The 23,950-nt window shown below is 34.7% G+C and overlaps 1 protein-coding gene and 2 pseudogenes across 1 annotated transcript; 2 read left to right on the top strand and 1 right to left on the bottom strand.

The window, feature by feature from the left end:
- Positions 1 to 1,759: 1,759 nt before the first annotated feature.
- Positions 1,760 to 23,460, top strand: LOC111485444 (annotated as a pseudogene).
- LOC111485491 lies at positions 11,499 to 13,591 on the bottom strand (annotated as a pseudogene).
- Positions 18,787 to 21,898, top strand: LOC111485525 (cyanogenic beta-glucosidase-like). Its single transcript, XM_023132454.1, has 7 exons — positions 18,787 to 18,823; positions 19,526 to 19,617; positions 19,696 to 19,792; positions 19,883 to 20,017; positions 20,092 to 20,169; positions 20,275 to 20,362; positions 21,778 to 21,898. The coding sequence occupies exons 1-7, from the start codon at positions 18,814 to 18,816 to the stop codon at positions 21,818 to 21,820; spliced, it is 543 nt and encodes a 180-aa protein (XP_022988222.1). The 5' UTR covers positions 18,787 to 18,813; the 3' UTR covers positions 21,821 to 21,898.
- Positions 23,461 to 23,950: the final 490 nt, after the last annotated feature.

Raw genomic sequence — 23,950 nt, 5'->3', positions numbered from 1 at the left:
TTATGTGAAATTAGATTTCAAGAAGCAGATTTAAGTTAGCACCAAGAGAGTGTAGTGACTTTGACTTTGACTTGGTTGGATGACTTGTAAGTTAACATCAAGGGAGTGTAGTGATTGGATAACTTGTATAGTGTATGAATGACGAGTGTTCTATGGCCCCTACACGTTTCATGTTTATGATTGTTTGACGTGTGTTTTGTTACGTTGATGCTATGATCTTTACGATACGGTGCAATATTATTTATTAATGAAAAATCTTCAATTTTATTATTATTTTCTAAATTTTTGAATTTACATAAAATTACAAAATAACAAAAAGGGCCTAAATGTAAATCCAGTCCTATTTTAGGCTTCGAGCCGAAAAGTTTATAAAATCTAGACATTTGTGTAAACTCGATCTCCAAATGGTCTACTCGTGTAGTTAACCCATTTGAAAACCATCACATACTCCAGGAAAGCTGAAATATCAACTAGAAAAGCAAATTATTTTTCGGGTTACTAAACATATGATCTACCAGTAACATCGAAACGAAATCGAAATTGCCCAGCTGATACAGCAACTTCATAACTCGGCCTCGTTAACTCAACTAGATTGACAGTTTGCAAAGCATAGGATATGACAGCAGAAGATTCATCTTTGTAGCACGGGTTGGGTCGGGTCGGGGTTGGAGAGCCTTTGACACTCATCATTCTCATCAGATATTAGCAGCTAAACTTGTATAAACCTTCATTCCTATGGCTCAGAATATACAGAATTAGCATACCTATGCTCCAAAATATTGGATTAAATTGACATCGACCAAGAAGTCATTGAAATGTTGCATCAAAGACAATGATTTAACCATTTCTTTCCACCAAGCTCGAATGTTATCCGAAGCACCGCTAACTGGTTTTTCCTTTTCGAGTATAATGTTATACACGAACCATGTTAGGAATCAGAGATCTCTACCATGGTATTATATTGTTCACTTTAGCATAAGCTCTCATGACCTTGCTTTGGGCTTCTAAGGTGACATGGGTTGATGCGTGACCTCATCAAATCTCATAGACAATATGACATTTTGTCTGAACACATGTGTAAGGTTAATTGTCAACCTTTTCAAAGGAAAAAATCATACAATCAACAATAGAGAGATTGTCCTAAGTTGTCATGAAAATGTATTGTCACAACTCTCATTTAGTTCATAACCCTTGATGGTTCATGTTCTCATTTATTTTGGTTATTAACTCTGTTCATAACCCTTTTGGTTCATATTAGTATTGATGTACGAGAATTAGTATTGATATGCCTATATAAAGACTCGTCTAACATTGTTTTGAGGTGTGAAGTCATTGTCATTACTTGTCTAGAGACAATTGGAAGAAACTTTATACTGTGCAAGTGTGAGAGTGTGAGAGATACACTTTTAAACACTTTGGTTATAATGATTGGCTACCACCCCTCTTCTATCCGAACCACGTAAATTTTTGTGTCGCCTTATTTAATTTTCTATTTGTGACTGTATGAGTACGATCGAACTTACTTCTGAACATTTTAGTTGTGGTACTACATTGTTCGCCCCCTTCACAAATATGGATCACAAATTCATAGCACAAACAAACACGATGGAGAAAACTACACACACACAAAAAAAGAAATCATTCACTACGTAGTTGCATCCATATACACACACACACTCTTGACCTTGAGCCACAAAGAACCAACAAAAACCCTTTCATCTGAAACTCTCTCCAAAGATCAGAGCAGCCAAACCCTTAGTTCTTTCGAGGCTCAATGGCTAACGGTAAATGAACTAATTTCCTTTCTTGTTCTTCCTCCAACCTCAAATGTTCTTTTACTCTTTAGCTCAAATCCATCATTACATGTGCTTCGACCACATGAAAAAACAGCAAACATATGCTTTGTTTTATATTTTTGTTGTTTTGTTGTTTCTTTTTCTTGTTTCATCAACGTTCTTGCTGGCACACCGTCCGGTGTCTAGCTCTGATACAATTTGTAACAGCTCAAACCCATCGTTAGTAGATATTGTCCTCTTTAAGCTTTTCCTTCCGATCTTCCCCTTAAGGGTTTTAGAACGTGTCAACTATGGAGAGGGTCTAGTCCTGCACCGACTAGTGTCTCGCACCGTCCGGTGACTGACTCTGATACCATTTGTAACAGCCCAAGTCTACCACTAGCAGATATTATCTGTATTGGCATGTTACGTTTCGTGGTCAGACTCATGGTTTTAAAATGCATCTACATGGGAGAAATTTCGAATGATTCGTTCTCCTCTCCAACCGATGTGGGATCTCATTGAGCTGAAACAAAAATTGAATCTTCAACTACGCTGCAAAATTTTAGGTCATCACCCTACTCGTTCTAGGCCCCAATTAAAAATTATGAAGGAAACATTCTACACCAAGCCTAAGTTTGAAAAATTTATCAAATATCTTTAAAAAAAAAAAAAATAAGTTGAGCTAAATTATTTACCCTTTTTTATACTATTTAATATCGAATAAATCTTCAATTACAAAACAAAACAAACATAATGCAAAACATAAAATTTCAACGATACTTCTATAGTTTTCTTCCTTAAACTTTGTGCTTTCTTCCTTTGTTTGTAGTGGTCAATAACAACAGCCAGCGTATGGACACGATCAGGCGAAGCAGCTTTCCCGAGGACTTCGTATTTGGTACAGCATCTTGATGCTTTTAAGGATGGTAAAGGGCCAAGTACATGGGATTCCTACACTCACAAACATCCAGGTATGTCTCTCTCTCTCAATGTTGTTTATCTGTTGAATTGGACACAGAATTATTTGTCTCAATGTTACTTATTTGTTAAATTTCAGAGAGAATTGTTGATCACGAGAATGGAGATGTAGCTGTTGATGAGTATCATCGCTATAAGGAAGACGTTGCCCTCACGAAGAACATAGGTTTTGGTGTTTATCGATTCTCAATCGCATGGTCAAGAATTTTGCCGTGTAAGAACTTAAAAAGGAAGAATAAAACTAACCCATATGCTTAATTTTATGAACACTAATGTTCTTAAAATATTTTTGTCAGTGGGAAAGCTTAGTGGGGGTGTGAACAAAGATGGAATAGAGTACTACAATAATCTCATCGATGAGCTGCTTGCAAATGGGGCCTTCTTCTTCTTCTATTCTTTATTTAATCTCAATCATTATCTTAACCAAGTTCTATTAATCTCAAAGTGGGTCATATAATTTCCATTTGTAGGCATCAAACCCTATGTCACACTTTTTCATTGGGATGTTCCTGAAGCTTTAGAAATTGAATATGGTGGCTTCTTGAATCGTCAAATTGTGTAAGCCAAATTTTTAGAATATAAATGTAAACAATATGGTGGCTTCTTGACAAATCATTGTCCCAAGTGAACAAGATAATGTGAGATTTCACATCGGTTGGAGAGGAGAATGAAATATTCCTTATAAGGGTGTGTAAATTTCTCCCGACGTGTTTTAAAATCGTGAGACTGACGGCAATACGTAACGGACCAAAGTGGACAATATCTGCCAATGGTAGGCTTGGGCTGTTACGAATGGTATCATAGCCGGATACCAAGCGGTGTGCCAGCGAGGACGCTGGCCCCCAAAAGGGGTGGATTGTGAGATCCCACATTGGTTGAACAAGAGAACAAAACATTTCTTATAAGGGTATGGATACCTCTGAATGAACCCACATCGGTTGGAGAAGGGAACGAAACATTCCTTATAAGGATTTGGAAACCTCTCACAGACGTGTTTTAAAAGGGTATGGAAATCTCTGAATCAAACATTTCTTATAAGGGTGTGGAAACCTCTCCCTCGTAGACGCATTTTAAAACTATGAGGCTAACGGTGATACAGGTGTGGTGTGCTAACAAGGACGTTGGGCCCAAGTGGGGTGGATTATGAGATCCCACATCGGTTAGAGAGGTGAACAAAACATTCCTTATAAGGGTGTAGAAATCTCTACCTAGCATACACGTCTTAAAATCGTGAGGCTGACAGCGGCTAACGGTGGATTTGGCGACCCGACTGAACAAATGCGGTGACGCGACTTGTGTAGCGAGAAATTTTCCGTAGTAGAACCTGTGTTCAGTCTATGAATAGATAATGGTAGAAACTATTTGCGAAGAACATTTTCAAGAGTTTGCGGAGCTTTGTTTCAAGGAGTTTGGAAAGAAAGTGAAACATTGGATTACCTTAAATGAACAATTCATCTTCACCTTCAAAAGTTATCTTATGGGAGAATATGCTGAAGGTAGGGGTGCAGAATGGGACAAATCTCATTTTCTTGGTGGTAATTTGGGCACCGAACCATACACTGTTGGTCACAACTTAATTCTTGCACACGCTGCAGCTATCCATGTTTACAAGACCAAATATCAGGTTCTCCTTACTCTCTATGATTATTTTGGTGAGGGTTATTGTGAGATTTCACGTCGGTTGAAGAGGAGAACGAAACATTTTTTTTAGTGTGAAAACCTCTTCAAAGCAGATGAGTTTTAGAAAACTTTTAGGGGAAGCCTGAAAGGGAAAACCCAAATAGGACAATATCGGCTAACTGTGGGCTTGGACTGTTATAAATGGTGTTAGAGCCAAACATTGGGTGGTGTGCTAGCAAGGAGGCTGAGCCTCATAGGGAGGTGGACACCGAACGGTATGCTAGTAGGGACGCTGGGCCCTGAAAGAGGGTGGATTGTGAGATCCCACATCCACCGAGTGGTGTGCCAACAAGGACGCTGAGCCCTTAGAGGGGTGAACACTGGGCAGTGTGCAAGCGAGGACGCTGAACACCGAAAGGGGGTGGGTTGTGAGAACCCACATCGGTTGGAAAGGGGAACAAAACGTGGAAATCTCTCCTAGCAGGCTTAGGCGGTTACAAATGGTATCAGAGCCAGACACTAGGCGGTGTGCCAGCAAAGACGTTGAGCTCTGTGGGGGGTGGACATCAAACGATGTGCCAGCAAGGACGCTGGGCCCCGAAAGAGGTCGATTATGAAATTTCACATCGATTGGAGAGGAGAACAAAACGTGAAAACCTCTCTCTATGTTAAACATTTTTTTTTTTTTTTTTTTGTAAGAGTGAGGTTTCCTTATTTTATGTCTACAAACATGTTTGTAACACTTGTTAAATGGGGTCATAGGAAGAACGAAAGGGTGAGATTGGCATCACATTAGAATCAATTTGGTATGTACCATATTCAGACTCTGAGGCTGACAAAAAAGCAAGAGATCGGGCTTTTGATTTTTCACTTAGGTTGGTAAGTAAGTATTGACCGTTGAAACACAACTCTCTCGAAAACACTCGCACACTTTATTAAGACCAATCGAGAAGAGATTTACAAAACATTATGGTAGAAACTACTACTTTGTATTGGTTTGTATTTCTTGGGATTATAAACTAAGTAGGATGGAGGATATTTATAGTAGAGGGTAGTCCATCTATTACTAAAATTTCTCAATGTTTTTTCTAAAATAACTAAATCATTTTCCTAAATTTAATTCTAAAATCCCTATTGCGCTAGTGATAACATTTTAACACTCCCCCTCAACACTAGTTCTCATTCGTTGCACCATGTTGAGCTAATAGCAAAAACTCTGATGTTTGCCAATATTCAGCCCTTTTGTAAACAAGTTTGCCACTTGATCAGCTATCTTGATCTGCTGCATTTCGATTTCTTTCTTCAAGACTTTTTCTCTAATGGATTGGTAATATACCTCCACATGCTTTGTTCTAGCATGAAACACCGAATTTTCTTCTAGGCGAATCGCAAATTGATTGTTGCAATGAAGTGGTATTAGATACTCAATTTCCTGGTGTCAATCTTCCATCAAGAGTTTCAACAATATACTTTCCTGAGCTGCTCCAATCGCTGCTTTGTACTCTGTTTCTTTGATATTTGACCTTTGAGTATCTGATACCGTTTGACATATTTCAAAGTCCGTCGGGCCGCATCCAAATGAGGCTTCTTTAGACTTTGCATATACTGACTAATGACTCCAACTTCATTTTCGAATCCATTTGGTTGGTTCATGTAGATCTCCCGGTCCAACTCTCCATGCAAGAAGGCATTATTCATATCCATCTGCCATAGTTTCCAATTTTATTTACCGCAAGTACTGGAGGAATTTGTACGATAATGTTCTTTGCCACTAGACTGAATGTTTCATCATAGCCTAGTCCATATTGTTGACAGAACCCTTGAGCTATAGGTTGAGTCTTGTATCTTTCGATTGATCCATCTGAGAGACACATTATTTCGTAAGCCCACTTGCAGGAGATGAGTTTGGTATCTCTTTAGTCTTAGCACTAATTCCTAAGTTTGATTTTGTTCCCGGGCTATAATTTCTTCCTCCATCGCTTTTTGTCAAGTTGAGTTTTGTGATGCTTCTTCATATGTCTCCAGCTCATTAACTTCGTCTTTTACTGCGTTGGCATACTCTGGATTTGGCTTTAGGATTATTTCTGAATGTCCGAGTTGTTGAGGTGTCATTTCATTTTACTAGGTTCACTTGGTTGAGTCACTTCTTGCTTACCAGCACTAGTGTCACTTGATTCTTCAAACACATCAGTAGTTAAGCAAATGTGTACAGTTTGCTCCCCTTTGTTCGGTAGAAGAATTTTTTCAGTTTGCTCCTTCGTGTTCTGTAGAAGAATTTCTTCAATTTTCTCAAGGTTTGGTAATACTTCCTTATTCGAGGGCCACTCCTCTTCCATTGCATCACTTTGATCATCAATCATGTGGTTTGAGCATCCTGAATCAATGATCCAATCATTTTCATAATTGATATGGTCTCCCATCATCGCCATGAGTGCTAGCTCATCTTCTTCTATGACATAAAGTACCTCTGCATCCCATTCCTCCTCCATCTCTATATTGGAGGATGCCACATTGCTTTCGGTAGATTTTTTCTTGGATCAACAATCTTTGGACATGTGGCCCTTCTTCCCGCAATTGTAGCAGGTGTCTTTAAATCTCTTCCCTTGAGAGTTATTGTAATCGTTCTTCTGAGCTCTCCCTGATTGTACAGTTCCTTGGTGACTTCTTCTTTTGTCACCATTGTATCCATGTTTGGTAGACGACCTATTATTGCTCCAGCTTTCACTTGTGTAGAGGGTTTCTTCTTCACCCTTCAATGTGATGCCTCCTATTTGTTTAACCATGGCTTCTTGGCTGGCTAACAAATTTTCGAACTCTACAAGTGATGGTTGAGTGGGTCATCCTTGTACAACAATAATAAAGCTTCTATATTCTGGTCGCAATCCGTAGATTATAATCCTCTTCATTCGAGATTCTACAATGGTGAACTTCAGGTCTAGTTCAGTAATCTCCCGACAAATCGACTTGACCTTGTGGAAGTACTGAGCAATCATCATGTCACATTGTGAAATTGACGACAACTCATTCTCCAAAAGTTGTAGCCTTGTATCGTTCTTCTTTGAGAACAACATCGCGAACGTGTCCCATGCTTCTTTCGATGTCTTGTCATCCTAAATATGCTCTAACATCTCTTCTCCAATTGTGGTCTTCAGAGCAAACATTGCTTTGCCTGCTTTGATTCTCCATTTGCGCAAGACACCGTTAGAATTATCCTCTGGCGGTGTAGTTTCGCACCTGACAACGATCTCCCAAAGATCATGTCCTTGTAAATAAGACATCATGCATGTTAACCACGTGTTGTAGTTGTTGTTGAGTTTCTTGTTTCCTCCAACCATTTGAAAATCACCCATCGTGTTGGCTATACCTCAGTAATACCAAACAAGCTCTTTCGACACAAGACTTGCAGAGTCACAGACTACTCACGACACAAAAGAAACTCACACACTAACAATCTCAAGAAATCGTTTCTGATGTGGAAGATCAGACAGAGCTGCAACCACAGAGCATACTAAGAATTCCAAGAGATCGACAACTTACACTATCCTCGCTTTGATACCAGATTGTTGAACACAACTCTCTATATGAAACACTCACACACTTTATTAAGACCAATCGAGGGTATTTATACTCAATCTATTTCTGAAATTTCTCAACCTTTCTCCTAAAATACCTGAATCATATTCCCAAATTTATTCTTAAAATCCCTCAATCATTCTCCTAAATTTATTTCTAAAATCCTAAATCATAAATATAATTACTCATACAATGGTTGGGCTTAACCTTATGGGTTAGTGATGACATTTTTAACATTAACCTCCATGAATTCATTTCTTCATTAGTACTTGTACATTAGTACTTATACATCGTTAGCATATATGGTTCTCCTTAGACTTTCTGTTCCATTCTTTTCTTCACAGTTTTAAAACGCGTATGCGAGAGAGAGGTTTTCACACTCTTATGAAGAATGCTTTGTTCCCCTCTCCAATCCACGTAGGATCTCATTGTGAGATCCCATATCGATTGGAGAGAGGAACGAGTGCCAGCGAGGGATGCAAGACTCCGAAGGTGATGTATTGTGAAATCTCACATTGATTAAAAAAAGAAACAAGCGTCAACGAGAACGCTGGGCCTCGAATAGAGGTGAAACATGAGCTCCCACATCGATTAGAGAGAGAAACGAAACATTTTTTATAAATATGTGAAAACCTCTCTCTAGCATGTGTGTTTTAAAACCATGATAGAAAATTAGGAAAGAAAATCTTAAATAGGACAATATGAACTAATAGTGGACTTTGTGTACTTATGTGTTCTATTATATCATTAGCATTTTTTACAAATATATGACCAAATTAAATGCATATAGGTTCTTAAATCCAATTGTTTATGGAGATTATCCACAAAGCATGAGAGATTTGGTGGGGAGGAGATTGCTCACATTCACAAAGGACGAAAGCACTTTCATCATGAACTCCTTTGATTTTCTTGGAATAAACTATTAGACGGCTAATTATGCAAAAGACAATCCCAATAACGTTCACCCAGGCCCAAGCTATTTGAATGATATTCATGCAACTCTTTCAAGTACGCTCATAAACCCTAACCTTATATTATTATAACTATATGCTAAATAGCAAAAACTATTGCTTCAACTTTGTCATTTATTTTTAAATATACTTTTTTAAGAGCTTCAAAACTATTCTAGAAACTTTTAAACATTTGGATGAAAATTGGGATGCATGGGGGCGATCTAAAATGACGTGGTAGTCTTTGACGGGTCTTAATTTCTATTTTGGATCATTGGATCGCCAACATGTTGTTCTAGATCCCAATTCTCGTATAACATTCTAACATATTTCTAATATAAAGTGTTCAACTTGGAGTACAATTTTCGAAAACCATCTCAAATATACTTTCAATAGCATTTCTTTCTTATGTGACATATCTATTCCATAATTTGACTTTTTATATAATATCTTTGCATTGTAGCTGATCGTGATGGGTCTAGATTGGTCCAAAGGTAATAACGTTCAAACTTTCATGAAGAATTATAACGATAATAGTGTACAAATTGTTCTTTTGTTATGCTTTTCAAAGTTTAAATTAATCTTATGTCTATCTAATAATTTGCTATATATTTGACTTTTTATATAATATCTTTGCATTGTAGCTGATCGTGATGAGTCTAGATTGGTCCAAAGATAATAGCGTTCAAACTTTCTTGAAGAATTATAACGATAATAGTGTACAAATTGTTCTTTTGTTATGCTTTTCAAAGTTTAAATTAATCTTATGTCAATCTAATAATTTGCTATATATTTGACTTTTTATATAATATCTTTGCATTGTAGCTGATCGTGATGAGTCTAGATTGGTCCAAAGGTAATAGCATTCAAACTTTCTTGAAGAATTATAACGATAATAGTGTACAAATTGTTCTTTTGTTATGCTTTTCAAAGTTTAAATTAATCTTATGCCAATCTAAAAATTTGCTATATATCTGTTCATAATGGTGTAGGTGAGCTCATCATCTTAGCTAGCATTTTATCCACATGGATTAAAAGAATTGTTGATATATAAGGAAAAAATACAGTAAGTAGAAAATGGTATGGACAAGAATTTTGTGATGTAAATATATGAAAAAAAAAAACTATATTTAATTAGTTGGTTGATTATTTAAACTTTACAATTGTAGGATACCTTGACTATGATAGCCCCAATGTTGACGAATTATTAAGAGACGAGTGCAGAGTCAAATATTTTCATGATCATCTCTACCATCTTCATGAAGCAATTGAGTAAGTAACAAACCAATGGATTAAACTATTAAAACATTTTCATATATCTATGCCTACTCTTTCAACCATAGTTGATTGTAATTATGTTACATTTCGGAAAATATTGTAGAGCTGATATAAGTGTTCGTGGATATTTTGTATGGTCATTATTAGACAACTTTAAATGGACAAATGGATACTCCATGCGCTTTGGTCTCACCTATGTTGATTTCAAGAACGATTTGACGAGAACACAGAAAGACTCAGCAAAATAGTTCCACAATTTTCTCACGATCTGAAAATGGTACACAAATCTTCTATGTTTATGCTCTATTATCATGTTGTGTTTTGTTATTGCAACCTTTTAGAAGATACTAAATAAATTGCAGTAACAAATGCACTTATCTTTGATGAAGTAACTTTATGTTTACTATCTATGGTATGAAGTAAAATAAATTTCTCATCGTTTTCTAGCTCGCTCACTTTGATTCTCTTTAAAATTCTTTTGTGGAGTATCATTTGCCCATTCAAAATTGTCTAATATGATTGCATTTTATAATTTGGACATTAGACACTGATATCTATTTTATAATTTGGCTCTGTCTAATATTATTATATTGTAGCGAATTGTGATGAGGTCTGATATTACGATCCACAGAGTTTAAGAAAACAACATTGATTTATATAACACACCAAATATAAGATAAGAGAATTTGAACATAGAAACATATAGAAAAAGAATTCACGTCAATTATTGATATTGAACACAAAACAGAAAGATAAGAGGTTTAATTGGTTCAGCATGTAGTTAAGATTTCATGACAAACTAATGCTATAATGTAACAGAAAGCATATTTAGGTGCTTAGGAAATTGTGAAACCACTTTGCTGACTCTTTAGGGATTCTCTTCGAGCCGTTCTTGTAATCAATGTAGACGACACCAAAGCGTATGGTAAATCCACGCGACCATTCTAAAACGTCCCATAATGACCATGCAAAGTATCCCTTTACTCTTACACCAGCCCAACAACATTGTTCAAAATAAGAGTTAGGGCCCAACATAGTTCTAAAAATGTATTCATTCATCCCTAGTTACTTGATTGATTCGTGTAGATTCTTGAGGCTATTAAAGTCGAGGGATCCTGGAATGCAAAATTTGATTCATGCAAAAAGTAGATATGCATTTTCATTTTTGTTTTCAAAATGATGTAAAATGTGATTTTTATACCATTTTCTGTGACATAGATAATTTGATTTTTATAAACGTTCTTTATATAGATCATCAATTTTTTTAATCTTAGTGGATAAGTTGCAAGCCAAGAAGAGGTATTCACATGTAAAGATGTGGATTACAAATCATTAAAGTAATCATTGAAAAATCAATATAGTTAAGAATGCATTATTGAAGGGATGTTTACACATTAAATGATTACCTTTGGACCAATTGAGACTCATCACGGTCACCTACAATACGAACCCATTATTACACAAAGTCAAATTAAATATAGTTAAATATTTTATTTGCTTGAGGAAAAAAATAGTTTATTATACTTCTTAGGTTATTTTAGAAAGAGTTTTGTCCATTTTTATTCGAAATAGAGTGAACTATTACAAAGTATTTTTTTATTTAATTTAAAAGTACATTAACTTAATTAAGTTCGTACATGTAAGAGTGGCACGAATATTGTTTATATAGCTCGAGTTCGCACTAGTTGCATTGGAATCGTCTTTGGCATAATTAGCTGTATAGTAGTTTATGCCAATAAAATCATAAGAATTTGAGATCAAAATTCTTTGTTTGTTTGTGAATTTGGGCAATCTCTCCTTTACAAGAGTTCTCATGCTGGGTGGATAATCTCCATAGACGAGAGGATGCAAGAACCTACAATATTACTCAATTAATTAATTTTGGAACATGGATATAATTTGTGTTTTTGGAAATTTTAAGGTAGTACAATATGTCAATTTACTTACCAACCAAGAGAAAAGTCAAGAGCTCGACTTGTAGCTTCTTTGTCTGCTTTAGCATCTGAATATGGGACATACCAATTCGAACACAATGTGACGCCAATTTCACCTTTTTGGTGTGCCTACGTATAAATGTATATGTTAGCAGATATTATTTGTTTTGACCCGTTACGTATCATAATCCACCTCACAATTTTAAAATATATTTATTAAGAAAAAAATTTCACACACTTATAAGAAATATTTCGTTCTTCTCTCCAACGAAGATGGTATCTTACAACTATTATAATGATCCGGAGATAACCTGAAATTTAGTCTTATAAACTTTGACCACACCAGCGTGAACTAGAATTTGGTTGTGACCAACCATGTATGGTTCAGTTGCATAATCTCCACCAAGACAATTAAATGGTTGCCAAGAAGAGCATCTCCAAGGCGCAAAATGTCCAAACACAACCATTTTTTATGAAGATGTATTCTCGGTCGAAGGTGATCCAATGCTTTACTCTATTTCCAAACTCTTTGAAGCAAAATTCAGCTTAATTTCGAAAATCATTTCTACAATGAATTTTTACTATCAATACTGAACTATGTTCACATTGATAAACCATCTTAACATTTTTTATTATTATATAATAGTGGAAGAAATCAAAATAAGTTACTTACATCACTCAGATCATCCATGAACCTTTGATATTCATTTTGTAAAGCTTGGGTAAGATCCCAATAGAAAAGTGTAACATAGGGTTTAACGCCTACAAATGAAAAGTGTGAATATCGAAATCACAGCCACATGATATGTTGACTTAATTTCATCAAAATGTTTGAAAGAATCAATAAGATTAACCAAATATTGTGATAATCCAACCATGTGCAAGGAGCTCATTGATGAGATTGTTGTAGTACTCAATTCCTTCCTTATTCACCCCACCACTATGTTTTCCCTCTACATTAATAAATAAGGGTTATTATGTTTATAACAAATGTAATTAAATCACTAATCTAAAATAAGTTAATTTATGAAAGAACTAAAAAATATTTGTAATTAGTAAAAGATGTTTAAATTTCTTACTCGGCAAAACCCTAGGTCAGGTGATTGAGAATCGATAGGCATCAAACTTATCCGCTTCATAATGGCAACATCTTCCTGTAATATACAAGGAAGAACTACTAATCAATTTCACATTATAAAAAAGAGCCCACGAACACTAAGGTAAATGATTCTATTGTTAGAAAGCCGGAAGAACAAGCTGGATGTTTTGAGTCGTGTTGTTGTACTAACCTTGTAACGATGGTACGAATTAGTAGCAATATCTCCATTACTCCGATCTGCAAATTCTCTCTACAATTTCTCAAAAACAATGCAACTTAATTTTTCTAATATGTTCTCGAGAGAGAAGGAAAGAACGTGGATGTTGGTGAGTGTAGGTATCCCAAATACTTGGACCCTTTCCATACATAAAAGCAGCACCTTCATACAGCCATGATTATCAATGGGTTTTGGTTTGATAGTTGAGACTTCCACTACTCTCTAACTAGCCTTATATAGAGACCTTGGGAGAGAGTTTTAGATGGTTACCACCTACCTTTCTTCATCATCTCAAGACAATTTTAAAATAACAAAATTGTATTTCATATTTTGGTATATGTTTTCAATAGTAAATTTGAAAATTAGATTCAAATTTAAGTGGATGTAAGCATTAGGTTGAATATAACTATTAATAACTAATTTATGAATCGGTTTTACATTACAAATTTTGTATAAGTATTGTTTTGTGAGATCTCATATCGGTTAGAGAGAGGAATATCTCATATAGGTTGGAGAGAAGAATGAAACATTTTTTTTATAAGTGTATAGAAATGTCTCTCTAGCAGACGCATTTTAAAAATCTTGAGGAGAAGCCCGAAAGGAAAAACCCATGTATTAGTGGTGGGTTTGAGCTGTTATAAATGGTATCGAGCCAGATACGGGGTGATGTACTTGTGAGGAGACTAAACCCTCGAAAGGTGGTGGACACGAGACGGTGTGTCAGCAAAGACGTTGGGCCTCATGTGCTAGCGAAGAGGCTAAGCCCCAAAGGGGGGTGTACACGAGGCGGTGGATTGTGAGATCCCACATCGATTGGGGAGGAGAACGAAACATTATTTATAAGGGTGTGGAAACATTTCCGTAGCAGACGTGTTTTAAAGACATTGATAAAAAGCTTAAAAGGAAAACACAAATAGGACAATATCTACTTGCAGTGAGCTTGGACTGTTACAAAAACATTCATCATAAGGGTATGAAAGCTAGTAGACACGTTTTATTCCTTATAAGGGTGTGGAAGCTAGCAAACCTCTTTCTAAAAGACACGTTTTATTCCTTAATCTGCTAGCTATGGTCTTAGACTGAGAAATGACATTAGAGTCAGATACCGAGCGATGTGACAGCAAGAACATTAGGTCCCAAAGAGTAAATTGTGAGAAGATTCTACCTCAATTGGTGACGGGAACGAAATCAAGCTTAGACTATTACAATTATATTTTATTAAAACATAGTTAAACTAGAAAAGAGTCATTAATCCTTAAGTTGGATTGAAATTAGTTTTCAACCATTAAAGCTCGTGGATTTAAGGAATAGCTATCAATACAAAACTCCAAACTGTTTTAAGGTAGTTGACTTTAATGAATACATGCAGTGTGTTAGTGTCAGCTTTCAACGTCTATAAGAATATGTAAATATAAAATATTAATTAATATGATATAATTTTTATTAAACAATAAAATAATTTAATTTTAATTAGAGTTCATAAATTTTAATTTAAAAAAAAAACTATGTAGAGTTCATAAATTTAATTTTTAAAACTAAAAAAATAAAATAGTAAATAGTTTTCCAATTTTAATTTAAATTTTGAATAAAGATAAAAAAAATATACTAAATTAATAAAAATATCTCTTTATTTTTTTTAATAAAAATAGTTAATGATTTGTTTTTAAAATACTTTTAAAGTATACAGAGTTTTATTTTAATATTATATTTAAAAAATATCTACGAAAGCATTAACATCTTTTACTATTATAAAAAAAAATTTTAAAAAAATTATTATCTATATAAAAAAAAATCATCTATTAACTTATAGAATTATATTTAAATTTTTTTAATGTTACTTATATATTTTTAATTTTTTTTTAAAAATGATAAAAATATTTTTGAAATTTATAAAAAAAGTTTAAAAATATTAATAAAATTTTGGAAAATCAAAAGTATTTAATTTGTAGAAAAACTAAGGGTAAAGTGAATGGACGGTTGGGATTTGAGATACTTTACAGCCGTTCATTTAAATTTACAGACCACGTGAATGTGGACCCCACTTGTTGAAGGCTAGGCCATAACTTTAAAAATGGAAGTTTCGAAGAAAATTTGGGCATGCAATTTTAAAGTCAAGTTCGTCTATAATATATCAAACCTTGTCAAATTTGGTGTTAGTTGAACACTCGATAAACGCTCCACGATACCATACCTTTGATCACTAAAATCATGTCGCTATCCATCATACAAAAAATGCATCAAAATGTACCTTTGGGAGAGTCATGATGTCAGCTCTCAATTACTCCCATAGTATGTTGCCCAAACAATCAAACCTTATGTCAGAGTCTTTCATTAGGATGTTCCACCAGCTTTAGAAACCGAATATGGTGGCTTATTGAATTGAACTCGAAATTTTACACCAAGATAATTGGATTCGTTTCTCAATTTTATGGTTTCTTTTTTGTTTAACAAGAATTAAGTTGAGAATTATGGTAAATCTTCTACTTTTATACCAATTGAAATCATCATTCAAACCAAAAATCAAGCTAACCCTTGTTAGGTGGGATTCTTAGGAAGACCAAAAGGGTGTGATTTATCATAATGAATCATCATGGTAGGTACAATATTCAAATTTTTGAGGGAAAAAAAAAAAAAAAAACTAGAGTCCCTCTTTTACTTATGAGGTTTTGTCATTTACGACATAAATAAGGCTAGCCACCCTAGTCGAAGAAAAAAAAGATTGGAAACTAGTACAAATCTCTAGGGGTACGCTTCAGTTTCGAGACACATTAAGAACGTCGAGGTACCTAGTTGCTCAGATAGCAATAAAACCTAGGCTTGAACTTCTTAGAGGCTAGAGTAAGGCTTATGGATACTTACTAGGTAGAGGTTGAGATCAAGGAGCCTTTTCTCAGTGGTGTTTGGCAATAGCCCGTTAGTGAGTGCTAGTCTAACAAACCAGGCTTAGAGGGTGTGCGAGCCCGCCTAGTGAGTCCACACTTGCCTGCGTTGACCATATGTAAAGAAGTATTATACATCTAATCTTGCCCGAACTAGAATGTTGCCTAAGGTCATGCTATGATATGTTAAAAGAATATATTCAAATTGCATGTGTTTGCATTTCTTGACCCCGATAATGGAGTTACTTATTGAGTATTTCTTAAGATACTTAAGTCATGTGCTACTCTTACATTTCAGGTAAAGATAAGGCACCTCTGTACGGATGATGGCGGTGTCGCAATGAAGACTATGAAACTAGTGTTAGAGTAATGGTGTTATGTCTTTTTGTAGCCCTTAGGTTAGAGGAGGTCACTGATTTGTTTTTCCACTTCGTTTCAAATGCTACATTATTATTTTATGCTTTGTGTATTTTTTTTTTATGGTTTTAACATTTAAGTCCATAACATCATTTGAAATTATTTTAAATGAACATTTCCGCACTTAACAATCATGTCATCATGTCATGCATTCAATAGTAACTTTATTTTTAATAGAAAAATCGTGAAAAAGATCATTATAAGAGGTAGATTATTAAAAATTATGAAATTATGAAACTAGAACTCTAAATTGAGTTTCGATGAAACCGAGAGCCTATGATTTAGATACATAGCATTAAGTATATTATAAGATTTAAGAACTATATAACATTATACGAATGGACATAAGACTTAGTAAGAGCTTATAAATAAGCTACTTCTTAGATTTTTATACTCAATCAGCACGCTACTTTTCTTTTATTGATGAAACATAAGTTGCGCAACATAAAAACATGTGCTCGCAAGCTGTGAAATTTTGGGAGCTGAGATGGATCGGAGTCGCAATTTTAACCGACAGAGGTGGTTGAATTATCTTTTAGCCGACCGAGGTGGTTGCTCCTAATAAATTATATTATGTCATGTGTGAACATTTAAAACTTTTGGTTGGTATATAGGTGGTTGAAGTATTTTTTGGCCGGCAAAGTAGTTGCTCCTAATAAATTAGACATGTTAGTTCTTTTTTCTATAAGTACCCATTAAGTGTGGTAGTCGTTCGGAGAGAAGAAATTTTCCTACATTCACAGGTAGCAACCAATTACTAAGAATCAAAGTGTTTACAAGTGAATACCTCACTCTCACACTACAAAGTCACTCAAGAAATACAATGTGAAACACAAACTCAATCAACTCAATCAAATTCCGATTGTAATGGCCTAGATCCACACCCTTATAAAGGGTGTTTTGTTTTCCTTCCCAACTAATGTGAGACATCACAATCCACCCCTCTTGGGGGTCAGCGTTTTCGCTGACACTCGTTCCTTTCTCCAATCGATGTGAGACCACCACCAAATCCAGTCCCTTTGGGACCCAACGTCCTTATTGGCACATCGCCTTGTGTCTACCACCCTTCGAGGAACAACGAGAAGGCTAGCACATTGTCCGGTGTTTGACTTTGATACCATTTGTAACGGCCAAGATCTACCACTAGCAGATATTGTCCTCTTTTGGCTTTCCCTTTCGGGTTTCCCCTCAAGGCTTTAAAACGCATCTACTAGGGGAAGGTTTCCACAGGTTTCCACACCCTTATAAATGGTGTTTTGTTCTCCTCCTCAACCAATGTGGGACATCACATTGATACCCTCAACCTCCTAGACAAACCCTTTATAGTTTGAATCATCAAACGTTGTGGAGTTAAATAAGTATTAAAATGAACACAAAATTAATAATCAAATTAATAATATTCTTATTTAATCAAAACCAAATTGATGTGTGTTAATAACTAAATTAAATAAAAAACTTATGACAATTTACTACATTAAGAATGACCTTGAACCTTGTAATCATGAACAACATTAATAATCATGTATATGAATTACTTTCCAAGTCTAATTTATTAAGAAAGTAATTCATATATGTTCGATGAAAGTTCCACGTCGACTAATTTAGGGAATGATTATGGGTTTATAATCAAGAAATACTATTTTTATTGACGTCGGCTAATTTAGAGAATGATCACCGTTTATAATCAAAAAATACTATCTTTATTGGTATGAGGCATTTTGGGAAGTACTAAGCAAAGCCATGAGAGCTTATGAATATCACTTGTGGAGGATCGTGTTCATCTAACATGGGATCAGAGTCATATCCTAAACTTAGTCATATCAATCGAATTCTCAAATGTCAAACCAAGTATTGTGAGCCTCTAACACATAGTCAGAAAGTGACTAAAGTATCTAATTTTTTTCATATACATGTGGTTGCTCGTCCTTTCTTTATTTCTATTAAATTAGACTTAATAATCATGAACGACCTTGAACCTTATAAAAAGGAGGGAACCGCAGGCTTCAATCCATTAAGAACAAAAAAAAAGCTTTTATCTGAAACACTCTCCAAGATCTAAGCACCCAAACCCTTTCTCCTCTTGAAGCTCAATGGCTAGCGGTAAATGAATTACTTTCTTTTATTTTTCTTCGTAATCCATCATTCCCCCATATTCGTTCGTCCCAATTTCCATCCAAAATTCTTAACAAAATACTCTTAGGTCAAATATTTTTTCATAAATATTTGTGTTAGGAATCACGGATCTCCACAATAGTATAATATTGTCGACTTTGAACATAAATTCTCAAGGTTTTGTTTTGGACGTTTCCTCAAAATGCCTCAACCAATAAAGATGTATTTCTTACTTCGTTCGTTCTAACTCCCAATTTCCATCCAAAATTCTTAAGGAAATACTCTCATTTCAAATATTTTGTCATAAATATTTGAGGTCCTATTTGAGGTCCCACGTTAGTTGGAGAGGAGAACGAAACATTTTTTATAAGAATGTGTTAGGAATCACCGATCTCCACAATAGAATGATATTGTCCACTTTGAACATAAGCTCTCAAGGTTTCACTTTGGACATTTCTCCAAAAGGCCTCAACCAATGGAGATGTATTCCTTACTTATAAACCCGTAATCATTCCCTAAATTAGCCAATGTGGGGCTATCTCCCAACAATCCTCTCTCTAGCAGACAGATTTTAAAGACTTTGAAGAAAAACCCAAAATGGAAAACCCTCCAGAGGGAAAACTCACAGAAGTGAACTTAGACCGTTACAATTGTGTTCTTCCCTAAACTTTGTGTTTCACGTGTTTGCAATTACAGATACAGATAGCAGTCAGCTTATATTAATAAGACGAAGCAACTTTCCCGAAGACTTCGTATTTGGAGCAGCATCTTCAGCTTACCAGGTTGAGTAAAAGTTACATATACAAACAATAATAAATTAAGAACAAAGAATAAGTATTGATTTTCTATGGTTTGATCAGTATGAAGGTGCTGTTTATGATTATGCCCAAGGAGGTATTGCTATTGTTCATGGCAAAGGGCCAAGTATTTGGGATACCTTCACTAAAAACCATCCAGGTATCTCTCTTTCTCTCTCAATGTTGCTTATTTTGTTGAATAGGACACACAATTATGGGTCTCAGTGTTGTTTATTTGTTAAAATTTCCGAGAGGGTTGTTGATCACAGCAATGGAGACATAGCTGTTGATGAGTATCATCGCTATAAGGAAGACGTTGCCCTCATGAAGGACATAGGTTTTGATGTTTATAGATTCTCAATTGCTTGGTCAAGAATTTTTCCAAGTAAGGGCTAAGAGATGAATTTATTAATATTTTGGAAGCTTAAGTTTATGAACATTAATGTTGTTGAATTTCAGCAGGAAAGCTTTGTGGGGGTGTGAACCAACGGGGAGTTCGGTACTACCATAATCTCATCGATGAACTGCTTGCAAATGGTGGGTTCTTCTTCTATTATTCATTTAATTAGTGATTGATCTCATTGATTATGTTAAGCTAAGTTTTATTAATCTCAAAATGGGTCATATAATTTCCATTTGTTGGCATCAAACCTTATGTCACACTATTTCATTGGGATGTTCCTCAAGATTTAGAAACGGAGTACGGTGGATTCTTGAATCGTCAAATTGGGTAAGTAAATTTGTATACCATATACCATTATCATTTTGAAGAGAGTGATAGCTTTTAAGAATCACAGATCTCTACAATAGTATGATATTGTCCACTTTGAGCATAAGCTATTATGACATTGCTTTGAGCTTCTACATGCTTCTATAAAAACCTTCGTATAAATGGAGATAGTATTCCTTAATTATAATCCATGATAATTTCCTAAATTAACGTATGTGTGACTTTCATCCAATAATAGCAACCTGAGCGACTAAATTATTTATATGTAGACTTTAATTATCTTTATTTTTATTTATTTATTTATTTTGACTAAGAGGTTTAAATTATCATATCATTAATGCTAATTGATTTACATAATCTAATAACACATTCACTACAAAGTATTCAAATTACATTAATATTGTAATGAAATATTATTTTAGTCTTGTTTATTACCAAAATAAATAAAGTCTTTAGTAACATTTGCTTTATTTTAGATTTACTTTTCTAGAAATAAAATCTTCAATCATAAACAAATTTGATTTTCAATTGGTAAGAATTGGAAGAAAAGTTCGTAATAGGTCAGTCGATTGTCTAGCAAATATTATTCTTTTTGAGTTTTTTATTTTCGTATTTTCTCAAGGTTTTTAAAACAGGTCAGCTAAGAGGTTTCCACACACTTATAAAGAATTTTTCGCTCTCCTCTCCAATCAATGTGGATCTCATAATGTTTGTAACAGTTCAAGCACATCGCTACCAGATATCGTTCTCTTTAGACTTTCCCTTCAAAGGTTTTCCCTTAAGATTTTAAAACACAGTACTAGATAGAAGTTTCAGTATCTTTATAAGGAATGTTTCATTTCTCTCTCCGACTGATGTGGGATCTAACATCCCACATTGTTATAGAGGGGAACAAAACATTCCTTAAAATGTGTGAAAACCCCTTCCTAATTTATGCATTTTAAAACTGTGAGCCTGACAACGATACGTAATGGTCGAAATTGACAATATCTACTAGAGTTTGGGCGGTTACAAATGGTATTAAAGCTACACACCAAGCAGTGTGCCAGCGAGCATTCTGGTCCTCAAGGGAGATGGATTGCGAGATCCCACAGGTTGAAATGAACAATATCTACTAGAGTTTGGGCGGTTACAAATGATATTAAAGCTACACACCAAGCAGTGTGCCAGCGAGCATTCTGGTCCTCAAGGGAGATAGATTGCGAGATCCCACATTGGTTAGAGAGGGGAACAAAACATTTCTTATAAGGTTTGAAAACCTCCCTTAGAAGACATGTTTTAAAATCGTGAGACTGACGACGATAAGTAACGAACCGAAACAGATAATATCTAGTAGCGGTAAGCTTGTGCTCAAATAATTTAGAAAAGGAAAAAAACTTTATTCAAATAAAAAGAATGGTGTAAATTATTTGCAGAGATGATTTTCAAGGCTTCGCAGAGTTTTGTTTCAAGGAGTAAAAATGAAACATTGGATAACCTTAAATGAACCAGTCATGTTCGCATCCAAAGGCTATGCAACTGGAGAACTCGCACCCGGTAGGGGTGCAGAGTGGGATCCAAGTCGCTATCTTGGTGGTGATTCTGGCACCGAACCATACACCGTTGGTCACCACCAAATTCTTTTACATGCTACGGCTGCCAACCTTTACAAGACCAAATATCAGGTTCTCTTTTGTTGTTGAATAAAGTTTAAGTTGGGAGCTAATGTTTATGCATATTTAAATTGAATGGTACTCTTAGGCAGACCAAGAGGGTTTGATTGGCATCACATTGGCATCAACATGGTACATACCATATTCAGATTCTGAGGAAGACAACAAAGCTAGAGATCGGGCTTTTGATTTTTCACTTGGTTGGTAAGTAAATTAATATCTCTAAGAACTCAACATTTTGTTGCAAATATATGACCAAAGAATTAAATGCATTTAGGATGTTGCATCCAATTGTTTATGGAGATTATCCACAAAGCATGAGAGATTTGGTGGGGTGGAGATTGCCCACATTCACAAAGGACGAAAGCACTTTCATCATGAACTCCTTTGATTTTCTTGGCATAAACTATTACACAGCTAATTATGCAAAACACAATCCCAATAACGTTCACCGAGGCGAAAGCTCTTTGAATGATATTCATGCAACTCTTTCAAGCATGCACTCTTTCAAATATACATTTTAATTCATCTATACTATGACATATCTATTCTATAATTTGACTTTTTATATAATATCTTTGCAATGTAGCTGATCGGGATGGAATCTCAATTGATCCAAAGGTAATAGGGTTAGAACTATTATGACAATAATAGTGTTTGAAATTGTTATTTTGAAGTTTAAATTCCTTTTATGCCTATTTAAATCCAATAATTTGCTATTTATGAATGGTGTAGGCGAGTCCAAAGTCTTGGCTAGCCGTTTATCCCAAAGGAATACAAGACTTGTTGATATATATAAAGGATAATTATCACAATCCAATTATATATATCACAGACAGAAAATGGTATTGAAAAGGGATTTATAATTTAATTATATGTTTAATTAGTTTGTTTATTAGTTAAACTTTACCATGGATACCTCGACTTTGATAGCCCCAATGCTGAATATTTAATAAGAGACGAGGGCAGAGTCAAATATATTCATGACCATCTCATTTATATTCTTAAAGCATTGAAGTAACAAAGCAAAAGATTAGGTTATCAATTACTTGTTTTTAATTATGATATTTTAGTGAAACATCTCTTCCTACTCAAGAACATGAGTTGATTGTAATTATGTTATATTTTGGAAAATGTTGTAGAGATGGTGTAAGGGTACATGGCTATTTTGCATGGTCATTATTGGACAACTTTGAATGGACATGTAGATACACTATGCGCTTTGGTCTCACCTATGTTGATTTCATGAAGGGTTTGATGAGAATTCCGAAAGACTCATCAAAATGGTTCTACGGTTTTCTCAAGACCTGAAAACGATACACAAACCTTCTATATTGTATGCTATATTATCATTTTGTGTGTTGTTATTGCAACCTTCTAGAGCACTTACTACTAGGAGAAGATACTAAATAAATTGCAATAATAAATGCTTTTATTTTTGACGAAGTAACTTTATGTTTTCTATCGATGGTATTAAGTAAGAGTTGTAGCATTTTGATTTTATACCTTTAAAAAGTTGGAGCTTCAAATTTGGAGTGTGTTTAATAAGTATCAATTGCAAACTCATTTAGTTTAACCTTAGAAAGTTACTCTTATATTTTTTTTTCACATAATAGTCTATCGGAAAGTTACCCATGGATAAATTAGTCTTACTATTTACTTGGTTGGATGAATTAAATAAAGTATGAACGACATATGTTTTGATGCCCTCCATATGTAGTAGTCTATGATTATATAACATGTATTGTGTTATATTGTGCTATGACTATGTATGCTATGTTATACTATGACTTATGTCATAATACATTATAGTGTAAGTTAGATTATTAGATGTTCATGTTATGTTATGGATCTTGTTTTGACTTCCATGTCATATGATGCATAATACCTATATATATATGTATTGTCATGCACACTATGTTAGCATGATTACTTC

Source organism: Cucurbita maxima, unplaced genomic scaffold (assembly GCF_002738345.1).
Source record: "Cucurbita maxima cultivar Rimu unplaced genomic scaffold, Cmax_1.0 Cma_Scf00010, whole genome shotgun sequence".
Taxonomy (NCBI): domain Eukaryota; kingdom Viridiplantae; phylum Streptophyta; class Magnoliopsida; order Cucurbitales; family Cucurbitaceae; genus Cucurbita; species Cucurbita maxima.
Note: the sequence above shows the minus strand (reverse complement) of the source record. Positions and strands in the feature narration are given on the sequence as shown.